Source organism: Hippocampus zosterae, chromosome 11, assembly GCF_025434085.1.
Source record: "Hippocampus zosterae strain Florida chromosome 11, ASM2543408v3, whole genome shotgun sequence".
Classification (NCBI taxonomy): Eukaryota; Metazoa; Chordata; class Actinopteri; order Syngnathiformes; family Syngnathidae; genus Hippocampus; species Hippocampus zosterae.
This window is the reverse complement of record NC_067461.1, coordinates 329,975-342,068: the sequence shown is the minus strand read 5'-3', so window position 1 is coordinate 342,068 and position 12,094 is coordinate 329,975. Positions and strand designations below refer to the sequence as shown.

Sequence of the window (12,094 nt, the reverse complement as noted above, 5' to 3'; positions counted from 1 at the left end):
TTGCGGACCAACCTTCGGCGGGCCGCACTAAAAAGACCAACGGGCCGGATTAGGCCCGCGGGCCTTAGTTTACTCGCAACGACATCAAGCTCATCGCCGTCACCGCAGAAGCCGCCAAGCGCCGGAAAACATTTGGCTAGCGTTAGCGTCATCTCCGTTTAGCTCCGGCTCTGCCTGCTCCCGCGTTTCGTTCTCGTTTCCCGCATCCCGCCGCTACACATCGCCCACTTGCAACCGCTCTCGGCCTGGACGCGTTTACACCGGCGTGACCGAAACGCTTCCATGTTGAGTTTCGCCCAGTGTGCCCGTTTGTATTTAGTCTTTTTTTTTCAAATTTGGGTTGAAACTCTCCTTTGACGTGACATCATGCAGCGTTTTGAAATAGATGCCGCCCACATCTGCCGCCCACGGCCATGTTTTTTTTTTTTTTGCAATTCTGGCAGAATGTCGGGAGCTGGCGTCGGCTCGCTTTCATGAAAACTGTGATGGCTCTCAAGTCGCTTTGCCCCGTTTTGTTTCTCAGGTCGGCCTCGTGACCGCATCCTAAACTAATTTGGCCTCCACCGACGAGCGCATGCTAATGATGTTTACCATGGCCCCAAAATCAATCCATCAATCAAATGAGGTCATTAAAGCCCAAAACACTCGGCGCTGGATTTTTCCCTTCTTCAACAAAGACTTTTGGGATTGGCGTCCCGCGTCTTGCGTTTTATTTTGAGCGAGCGACACAACAACTGTTATTTTTTTGCGCGCTAAATGCCGACGGGCGCCCGGCTCGGATTTTCTTGGTCGAATGTTCTCGAATGAGTCCTTTCCTTGTCCATCTTGCGATCTTTGCGATCTCGAGCGGCCGGCCGCTAGGAGAACTCTCCGATTGGTCGTGATCGCGACCAATCGGAGGAGGGGAAAAAAATGCTATGGTCACGTTACATTGGGCCTTTCAAATCACGTTTTCCTTTCATTTGCCATTCTTTGATGTGGTCCAATTAAGCCACTAACTTTTTTTTTTTTTTCCTGCGCTCCGTTTAAAAAGCACGCTCTTATTTTGCGTTCGTACGAGTGTCGTTCCCATTCAAAGGTCGCTTCTTCCTGCTTTGCGCGGCGTCAATCTTCGCTCAACAAATGGCCTTTGTTGAGCCTTGATGCTCTCCCAGCGCGACTTTTTTTTTTCTCTGTGACGACCAAGTTTCATGAAGTCCCCCCCCTTTCTCCCCATAACGATGACCTCAGGGGGTGGGGGGCAGCAGACCGCTCACTGCTCTATTCCCAGATTAATGCGGTGAGAGGCAATAAAGAGGAAAGAGTTGAAAAAAGATGTTGGCGAGAGAGAGAGAGAAGAAGGAAAGATGCCACTACAAGCGAGTGGGAAAGAGCACAAAAAGTAAAAAAAATCTCTCAGCCATAATCTTCACTCAGCCTGGAGAGGCTTTGCCAAACTGACCGCACACACACTCACACACCCCCACAGCTGCGTGGGCTATGTTTAAGACGGAGTGAAAATCAATGTGAGCGCTGCCACTATGCATAATAATGAGAAAGGCGTGCTGCTTGAGTGTGTTTGCGAGCGACACTTGGACTTCTGTGTGTGTGTGTGTGTGTGTGTGCGCGCGCTTGTTTGTATTTTCAGTGTAGGTGTTTATGTGTGTGTGTGGTCTAATCCTAGCTAAATCCATTAATGTGTGTCCGACTGTGATAGCCAGTTGACGCTTGATTGTCATATCAGCCCTTACGGCGGACCCACGCGTGTGTGTGTGTGTGTTTATGTGTATAAGGATAAACCGGGCCTCTCCAATTCCACCAGGGAACGTCAGGCTTGAACAAAAAGCACTCTGTAAAAAATGTGCGCACGCACACACACGATATCTGGTGCGGCAACAACAAGAAGAAGAACCCGAGCAAGAAAACAGTATCGGCCAAATAATTGCCAAGGGACGACAATGATGGCGAGCGGATATTGGCGACAAATAGAGTTCACGAGAAAACAATCCCCACCAATGGCTCCAAATACTGGCGAGAAAAGAAAGGCAGCAAAAGCACCATTCCTGCTATCGTTGTCGATAGCGGGAATCGATACGGCTTCATTTGAAGGTACCGATACCGGCCGCAGAGTGGCGGTAGTCGTTACGGCGAGAGTCGTTTTCAAGAGGTAGTAAGCTGCGAAGTTAGCTTCAAAGTTGATTGATAGCTTCAAAGTTAGCTTGGAAGTTAGCTTCAAAGTTAGCTTCAAAGTTAGCGTCAAAGTTAGCGTCAAAGTTAGCGTCAAAGTTAGCTTCAAAGTTGTCGATAGCGAGAATCGATACGGCTTCATTTGAAGGTACCGATACCGGCCGCAGAGTAGCGGTAGTCGTTACGGCGAGAGTCGTTTTCAAGAGGCAGAAGCTGCGAAGTTAGCTTCAAAGTTGATTGATAGCTTCGAAGATAGCTTCAAAGTTAGCTTCGAAGTTAGCTTCAAAGTTAGCTTCAAAGTTAGCTTCAAAGTTAGCTTCAAAGTTAGCTTCAAAGTTAGCTTCAAAGTTAGCTTCAAAGTTGTCGATAGCGAGAATCGATCCCGGCTTCATTTGAAGGTACCGATACCGGCCGCAGAGTGGCGGTAGTCGTTACGGCGAGAGTCGTTTTCAAGAGGCAGTAGCTGCGAAGTTAGCTTCAAAGTTGATTGATAGCTTCGAAGTTAGCTTCGAAATTAGCTTCGAAGTTAGCTTCGAAATTAGCTTCGAAGTTAGCTTCAAAGTTAGCTTCAAAGTTAGCTTCAAAGTTAGCTTCAAAGTTAGCTTCAAAGTTAGCTTCAAAGTTAGCTTCGAAGTTAGCTTCAAAGTTAGCTTCAAAGTTGTCGATAGCGGTAATCGATCCCGGCTTCATTTGAAGGTACCGATACCGGCCGCAGAGTAGCGGTAGTCGTTACGGCGAGAGTCATTTTCAAAAAGCAGTAGCTGCAAAGTTAGCTTCAAAGTTGATTGATAGCTTCGAAGTAGGCTTCAAAGTTAGCGTCAAAGTTAGCGTCAAAGTTAGCGTCAAAGTTAGCTTCAAAGTTAGCTTCAAAGTTAGCGTCAAAGTTAGCTTCAAAGTTAGCTTCAAAGTTAGCTTCAAAGTTGATTGAAAGGGACAGAAGCCTTTCATGAGCGGACCCCCAACGCGTAGCCGCTGTGCCTTCGTCTACCCCGAAAGGGGTTCCTCGCATTTTCTTAAAGCGGGCCCGACCGAGGTGCCGTGCGGCCGGTCAGGGCGACGAGACGATGACGAAGTTGCTGTTCCTGCATAATGACTTCTTGCCGCACTCTCTTCTCTTTTCTTTTCTTTTCATTTCCTCTCGTCTCTCCTCATTAGGTTTTATCTCTTTGTCACTTCCGCGTTGCTCCTGTTCAGACGCGCCGGTACAAACGAGCCGCGAAATGCTCGCCGTTAAGCTCCGCTCGCAAATGTCGGAGCGCGCCTGTATTTATGAGCGCGTGCGACTTTTATTCGGAAGAGCATTTAAGGTCTCGGCCAGATGCGGACGCGTTACCGTCGTCTAACAGGAGGAGGAAAGAAGACGTGGTCGTGCGCTTCTCCACTAAAGAGGACCAGTGTGCTTGTTTCAAGCTCTTCTTTTTTTTTTTCTTCCGTTACTCGCAGTTAAAGTTAAAGTGTAAAAGTTTTTTTTCCAGTACTCCCATTTATTTTGACGTTTTCGGGCCAGCACATCGAGTGCCAAACATCATCCGCAGGTGACCGGAAAAAAAAAAAAAAAGCAGCGATGCCACCGAAATGATCAACAAACCGAGCTGCAGCGGCACTCGCTCACACAGGCACAGACCCAATTTCATTTCCCCCCAACCCCCCCCCCCCCCCCCCCCCACGCCTCTCTCGGTTTAATATACTTCTCGCAGCATGACATTCTTGTGCACACATAATCCCACACTGATCTTGCGGCTGAAAATATGTGTCGCGCACGAGGTACAAGTGCACTTGTGGAGGCGCATCGCCTAGAAAGAAAAAAGCGGCTCCTTCCCGCAGTACAATTTCTTTTCTGTCCGGTTTTACAGCTCCGTATTTGGCACGCACGTGCATATTCCCGGCACGGGGGTGGGGGCGCAGGAACAGCTTTGCTGGCCATATGCTCCCCAAGGTTGACACACTTCCCCCTAGTGGACGTTTGCATCGCGTTTTGACTTTCACATTTTGACTCTCGGCTGCCCGTTCCAAAGCTCCGCGCCGGCTTTCTCTCATTTGGGTTGCGACACTGAGCCGGCCAATCACAGGACACGATACATGCATGTCACCTCGATTTTTTTCTGAAAAGGGGTACGACCACCGCAGCGTCAATGCTAGCTGCGTTAGCTTGTACGTGACGAGTCGCGTCGTGTGTTGACCGTTCGGGCAAAGTTGTTTGAGAAATGCACAAGTTGTCATTCTCTTAGTTTGATGTTGACTTGAACTTAAGATGGGAGTGGCATGAAATATTTTTGAAGACTTGCTCGGTTTTTGCCCAACTTCGACTTGCTTTGAAATGAATCAAGTTCAGTCAAGTTGGCGCTCGCAAGTCAGAGCAAAAATGAGGGTGAGCGTAAAAAAAAAATAAAATAAAAAACTCAAACGCATAATGTGTGCGGGTCACTCGTATCTCAAGGCACCCCCCCCCCCCTGCCCCCTATACATATATAAAATGGATCTGGTGGTGGAAACCGTGCAATCGTGCTGCCGTGCGTGCACCACGCAGCTGCCTGAAGATTTTGGAGTCTCGCAGAATCCAAAGCGGAATATTCTCGTTTCATGACATCTGACAAGTGCTAGCGGCGAGACGTGTGGGTTTGAAGTCAACTCCACGGGTGGCTAATTGCCTATAAAACATTTTCGTTCCTTTATCCTGATCCCGATTTTTGTTTTCTGGCACCGGTGCTCGGCGCATCAAAGTGCACCACAAGAAAAGACGAGCGAGTTATTAGACAAGGTCGAGACATCCGACAAGGTGGGAATGTTTGGAGTCAGCATTCAAGTCACTTTGGATCAGAACTCTTGCAGGAACTTTGTTGCGATGGATTTCGCAAGAGCACGTGACACAATAGCATGGCGGCTAACCGGACCGGCCCGCCAGCAGTCCACACCCGTCTCCCGTTGAAAGCTTGTGGCGAAAGCTTCAACAATTCAGCTCCCAAAACGTCAATGAAACCCGCCCCCGTCCCTGCGTTTTGGGAACATGTTGCGGCCATTTTTTTTTCAAAGCTCCTACTCATTTGCGAAAAATCGAGTGATCACACTTTTGAAAGGTGAACGATTTTAAATGTCGGTGCAACGCGATTTGCAAATCACTGTATTCCGTTTTGATTTTGCCTCCGCGTTCAGAAGGTCGTCGCAATTGGTTTTGTCGGTGTTGGGGGAAAGCCTGCCCAAAGTGAGTTTGAATCGAGGCGAGGACTCGAATGGACGCAAGCGGCTAATGCGGCCATCGGAACGGCGTGGTGCTTAAGCGGGAATCATGCAAATGGGATGCTTGCGTTTCTAATTGACGGATGGCTTCATTTTGCCGCTTTCATACAATCACGCCACATAAGTCCTGCCTTAATGTTGCTCCGTCCCACCCAATAATGCCACATAAGTCAGGATTTAATGGAATTATAGTGGCTCACAGGGCGGGGGGGGGGGGGGGGGCACTTTCCTGCCATAACGGAGGCAGGACGGCGGCAAATTTGCTGCTTTGTCTCCTGTCTGTCGCCATCCGAGCGAGCCGGTGATGACATTCCACGGTCACCGTTCGTAAGGGGAAGCAAACTTTTGCGCTGGCGGGAACTTTTGAAGTTAAAATGGCGAAATTGTTGATTCGCATTTTTCATTGCCACAAAAAAAACGTGTGAGTTATGATGCCACCCGTGGCGGGCCGTGCATTTCAACCGTAGGCCTTCAGTGACGTCACATAAACACAAAATAGGCTCGTCAGGCAGCACTTCATTTCAAGAGCACTTAAAACCATCAAGTCTGCATTCACAATTAAGAGCAGGAAACGGCATTTACAGATATTGTCAAAAAATAAAACGATGATTTAAAAATACTAAAGAAAATAGCACCCAAATGACGCTGTGCGATCATAAACAGTAAATTGAGCAATGTCACAGTTTCATATAAGACACCAAAACACACAATAACAAAACAAACTATTCTTTCAAAATAAAATGAACAGATCGTTTGCGTTTTGAGAATAGGCTATACAACGGCAAATAACCGAAAATGTTGAGCAGCTGAGATAAAATACAATTCATTGACTCACCAATGTTGTGCCTGTGAGCCACTGAGCTGCAGATCTACATGAGTGTCCCCAAACGTTTTAAAACGCGCCGTCGCTCGTAAAAGTGGCCAGCCGTGCTCTGATGTTTCCTTGCCGCCTTGGTAAAACAACTTCAATTGGTAAATCCAGTGGAAGGTCCGTCTTGAAAATTGTTTGGAAAGTAGTCCTGCAACCAGTTCAACGTCTCCTCCGTCGGCCATTTTGGCTCAAAATGCAGCAACAGCTCCCTCCCTCTGGCAGGCGCTCATCCAATCACCGAACGCGGCACGTCCTCAAGTGTCGACGTCAGGCCTTCTCGCTGGCCCCGGTGTGCAGACTCGTGATTTGATTGGCTAATTCAAACTGACTGTGCCCGCTCTGTTTAATCTGAAGGCCCCGAGCAAGTTTAATTTACCTGGCAACATCAGCTATCTGAAATATGATTGGTTAAAAACTCCATCATAATAAATAAGTTATTTATCGAGTGGCTTTCAATGTTATTGAAAATAAGCCACTCGACTAAGTGGAAATAATTTGACGTAAAGAATACAGAGAATAATTTTGTTGACATATTTATGAAAATAAAATAACATCAATTAATGTTCAGGGGCGGCCCGGTAGTCCAGTGGTTAGCACGTCGGCTTCGCAGTGCAGATGTACCGGGTTCGATTCCAGCTCCGGCCTCCCTGTGTGGAGTTTGCATGTTCTCCCCGGGGCTGCGTGGCTTTTCTCCGGGTGCTCCGGTTTCCTCCCACATTCCAAAAACATGCGTGGCAGGCTGATTGAACACTCTAAATTGTCCCGAGGTGTGAGTGTGAGCGCGGATGGTTGTTCGTCTCTGTGTGCCCTGTGATTGGCTGGCAACCGATTCAGGGTGTCCCCCGCCTACTGCCCGGAGACGGCTGGGATAGGCTCCAGCACCCTCCGCGACCCTAGTGAGGATCAAGCGGTTCGGAACATGAATGAATGAATGAATGTTCATGTTTAGGCCAGCAGAGAAGGCCTTGATGGCCCTGACGGAACGCCACTGGGTGCCACGTAGATGGAGGGGTTCACCGTTTTGGGGTCCGCCAAAAGTCCAGCTTCACCCTTGCACCTCGTTGCAACAATTTTTGAATGTGTTTGTGCTTCTCTCAAAATTTCAACGTGCGTTCCTAATTCGGGACGGGAGGAAAACTTGATTGTCACTATTGGAGCAACCATGAGCGGAGCCGATGGTAAAAAGTCAAGTCGGCGATCCAAAAGCACCTGTTCTACCACACGCGAGGGGGGGGCACTTTTTGTCCACGTTTGGAAACGCATCCGGTGACCGCGTGCAAATCACGACTTTGCGCCGTCGTCGGTTGACTGTCAGCTGTTGCTTCTTGGTTTTGTTTTGTTGTTTTTTTTAATCCAAATGTGTGAGTCACCGTCCTTGCAACGTGACTTTTTTTTACTCTTCGTGTTTTTTTTTCTTTTCCACCACCAGAAAAGCATCCACACGACTCAACACGTGCACACAAGAAGACGTGACTTGACGCGCGTGTTCGTAACGTTGTTTTGTGTGTGTGTGTGTGTGTGTGTGTGTGTGTGTGCGCGCGCAGGATGAGGGCGCCTCCAGCAACCTGTACTGCGAGCTGTGCGACAAACAATATGTGCGCCAGCAGCAGTTTGACAACCACAACAACTCCTACGACCATCACCACAAGCAGGTGAGCGAGAGCGAGCGAGTGGGCCGCCTTCCGCCGCCTCCGCGGGTCTTTTGTTCCACGCCGGAGACACAAAAGGCGCTTTGGGACGCCGTGCGAATGGAGCACTTAACACACCTTGAAGTTGGGACTTTTCTCCCATCTTTTATTCATTCATTCATTCATTCATTCATTCATTCATTCATTCATTCATTCATTCATTCATTCATTCATCTTCCGAGCCGCTTGATCCTCACTAGGGTCGCGGGGGGTGCTGGAGCCTATCCCATCCGTCTTCGGGCAGTAGGCAGGGGACACCCTGAATCGGTTGCCAGCCAATCGCAGGGCACACAGACACAGACAACCATCCACGCCCACATTCAAACCTAGGGACAATTTAGAGCGTTCAATCAGCCTGCCACGCATGCTTTTGGAATGTGGGAGGAAACCGGAGCACCCGGAGAAAAGCCACGCAGGCCCGGGGAGAACATGCAAACTCCACACAGGGAGGCCGGAGCTGGAATCGAACCCGGTACCTCTGCACTGTGAAGCCGACGTGCTAACCACTATATACAGTATATATATAAAGAAAGAGTTTGTCCTCCCCTTCCGCCCGGCTTTTCTCCGGGTACTCCGCTTTCCTTCCCACATTCCCTAAACATGCACGGCAGGCCGCCCGAACATTCTAAATTGTCCCTACGTGTGATTGTGAGCGCGGATGGTCGTTGGTCTATGCGTGCCCTGCGATTGGCTGGGTGGACCGGTTCAGGGTGTCCTTCGCCTACTGTCCGAAGATGGCCAGGATAGGCTCCGGCACGCCCCGCGACCCCCTCCTGAGGATCAAGCGCATCGGAAAATGGATGATGGATATTTTTGAATGATGTATGAAAAAAAAAAAAAATCAAGCTTCTCAAATTTATTAGGATTGGCTGCATGATTTATTGAAATTGTAGACTGAAAACATATCGGTCAGTCCGTGAAGATTTGATTTGAAAGACTAAAATGAAAACGAACGTTAAATGATGATTTTAAAAGTCATCGTGACATCAGAAGACGAAAGAAGCTTTGACTCTAAATACGCGTTGTGTGTCGGTGAGCGTTAATGTTTGACATAAATAAAAATGTATATTAAATATATCCATTTTTTTAAATTGCTGTTTTTATTCTGGGGCCGTATGACGGAGCGCATGTTCTTGTGGCTGGCGTGATTATTTGTCGCTATCTCGGCGCCGCAGAGCGCTCCTGGCTGGAATTAAAGCGGACTTCACTAAAGGCGACGCTTGAGCGCGCACGCGCGCGCGTACTTCGAAAGCTTTGCCGTTGATAAACAACCGCACACAACTCAAATATTGACACGCTTCTTCTTTCCACCCGCTGATAGACTTCTCCTCCCTCTCTCTCACACCCCAACAAACTGTCGACAGGCACGCTATCCCTCACGCGCGCTAACACGACGGCCACGCGCAAGCTAACGCGCGCGCGCCCTCCATCCGCACAAAGTATAACTCCCCCAAAAACTTGTTACTTTCCATTTGTTCTCCGCTGCCGATCGGACGTCGTTTCAGCGTCTGAAGGAGCTGAAGCAGCGCGAGTTCCACCGGGCGGCGGCCTGCCGGAGGCAAAGGGAAGAGCGGCGGGATGAGCGGCTGCTGCGCAAGAGGCTGCGGCATCGCTCGCGGGGCGAGGACAAAGCCGACCGGCGCCGGTGAGCGGGACGTGCGCCGGCCTTTTCCCATTCCCCGGTGGAAATAAGAAGCTGAAAAAACACAAGGCTTGTATTCGTGAACATTTGTAGGATTCATTGATTTATTTCTCACCCCGCCCCCTTTCCCGTTAGCGCCTCGGGTTCGGGCCCCATGTTCCGCTCCACCACCGTGGCGGTGGAGCCGGCGAGCGGCACGGAGAAGGACGGCAGCTGCGGCGCGGGCGCTCCGGGGCCAGGTAAGGAGATCCTCAAGACTTGACGAAGGCCGTCCAGGCAGGAGGGGCCACGTTGCTCGATCCTCGGGCCTGAAATCAAATCCTCCCCCCTCTCATCTTGATTTTGCTTTGCCTTTTTCGGGGAGATGTCCACGTAAGCTCTCTCTCGTCATCCTCGTCTTGTTCTTCTTCTCCCTCGCAGATCCTCAGAGTCTCAACGACCCGTCCCAACGACGCAACGCAAACAACGTCACGCCGGGCGACGTCACCCCGGAAAACGGCGCCTTTCGCAAGATCCCTTGGGCGACGGCTTTCTTCAGCGACGCCATACGAGCCAACGACAACGACGTCGACGACGACGACCAGCCGGCTAACGGTGAAAACAAAGCCTTTGCCGCCAACAGGGGGCGCCCCGTTTGCTTCTCGCTGCCCAAGAGGAGCTGCGTTCTCCTGCACCGGGCGGCCGCCGTCTTTATCCAAGCCGGGCGGAGCTCGCGGGACAGCGAAAGCGCAACGCCGGATGAGAAGCAGATCTCCTCGGCGCCGTGCGTCCGCGCTCGGACCCGAGAACTGGATGACAAGCTGAAAGGCCTCCTGTCTTTATGCGAGCGGCGGCGTGGGACCGGAGACCAAGTTCACGGCGGAGGCAGGACGGCAGCCCAAGATGGAAGCGGGAGTCGGCTCGGAGCCAAAGTGAGCGGAAATCAAGACCTCGAAGTGATCGACGGCCGGCTTACCGCAGCTCAAAGTTCCACGGGAGACCAAAGCAAGGAAGGGGGTAGGACGACAGCCCAGGACGGTCGTCAAAGTCCAACCGGCCAGTCAAGCGGGGGAAGTGGGACTTGGGCTGAAGACCGAAGTAGAACTGATGGCGAGTGTGGGCCAGGAGCTCGTACCAGAGCCCCGAGCTGTGCTCAGACCGCCACCGAAACTGAAGTCACCCCAGGTGGTGATGGAAGCGAGACCGGAGTCCGACTTGTGGGTCCGAGCGCCACGGGACCTCGAATCAGTCGAGGGACTGCGAGCGCTGCCCACTTGACCGGCGACCGGGACCTCGGCGGAACGGGAGCCGCACCGTTTCATGGGGTCAGCGCAAGAGTCATCCAAGAGGGCGGCGCCATCGGGACCGGAGCCGCTGCCGAGAACGCAACTTGGCAGAGTGGGGGAGCGCTTGAAATCATGCTAAGGTGCACCGCTCGAGATCAAGATGGAGCTGGAGTCGCCGTCGGAAGTGTGACCGGAGCTGAAGGTTGCTGGCAAAATGAGACAGGAACCCAGAAGGGAGGCGCATGCGGGCCCGGAACCGGTGCCGAGAATGGAACTGAAAGTCTAAGAAGTGGGACCGGGAGCCGAGCGACCGCCGCCGGTCATCGCGCGCCCATTGGGGATCCGCCGCCACCGCTGCCTTTCAAGTGTCAAAGTCCCGCCTTTGAAACCTCCGACAAAGCGGACTTCGCCCAACTGCGACATTTTTCCGCATTGCTCCAAAAAGCAAAATGCGAGAAGCAAGCCCGAGACTGGAGTCCGACACAAACCCCGACGTGGCCCGCGGGTCGGCCCTCGCGACCCTTTTGTCCCGTCCTGAGCCGCGACGGCAGCCGCGTCCTGCCGTGGCCCTCGGAGATGCTCCGCCGCACCCGGACCTCGCCCTCGCTTTCCTACAGCGTCAACCCGCTGCTATACGACTTCCGAGCGCACGCGCGCGGCCGCGGGCGAGCGCCCGCCGGGATAAAGTCGGCGGTGATCAAACGAGTCGGCCGCCAACGCGAGCGGGAACGCGGCGGGGCCGAGTCGGATGAAAGCCGGGATGAGAATCGAGGAGGACAGGCGGGAAATCCCCTTCAAGCGGCGGGGCGGGGCGTAGCTGGCAAAGCGGGCGCCGCATTTACGCACGCCCACGCTTCCAAATCTAGCCGTGCTAGTGGGAGGAGGAGGAGGAAGAGGAGGAAGAGGAAGCGGGGGAGAAGGAAAAGCGCAGAGGAGACCAGCGGGAAAGGGCAAAGGGCCAGCGGGATAAGTCGGCTGGCGGCACGCCAAAAAAGGCGGCGGCCCGAGGACGAGGAACGCATCGTCCGGAACGACGCGCCATTATGTCGCCTTCCCGCAAAGCGGCGTAATCGCTCCGAGCGGGCCAACGCGGGCGCCGGCTCGCAATCATCCTCCGGGCGGGGTCCCGCGCTCACAAAGATCCTCTGCGGGGGCGCCATTAGCCCCAATCCCCGGACGCCGCGCTGTCCCGAAATTACCGCCCCCCCCGCCGGCACAGACGCCCGCA

General features: G+C 52.1%; 1 protein-coding gene across 1 annotated transcript in view; it reads left to right on the top strand.

Annotated features, from left to right (window-relative positions):
* LOC127610312 (zinc finger protein 804A-like) overlaps positions 1-9,874 on the top strand; it is a 19,406-nt gene extending 9,532 nt beyond the window's left edge. Inside the window, exons 2-4 of the mRNA XM_052080289.1 lie at positions 7,816-7,923; positions 9,465-9,604; positions 9,737-9,874. Of these exons, the coding sequence (XP_051936249.1) occupies positions 7,816-7,923; positions 9,465-9,604; positions 9,737-9,863 (375 nt within the window). The 3' untranslated portion in view covers positions 9,864-9,874. The remainder of the gene's footprint in view (positions 1-7,815; positions 7,924-9,464; positions 9,605-9,736) is intronic.
* The last annotated feature ends 2,220 nt before the right edge of the window (positions 9,875-12,094 follow it).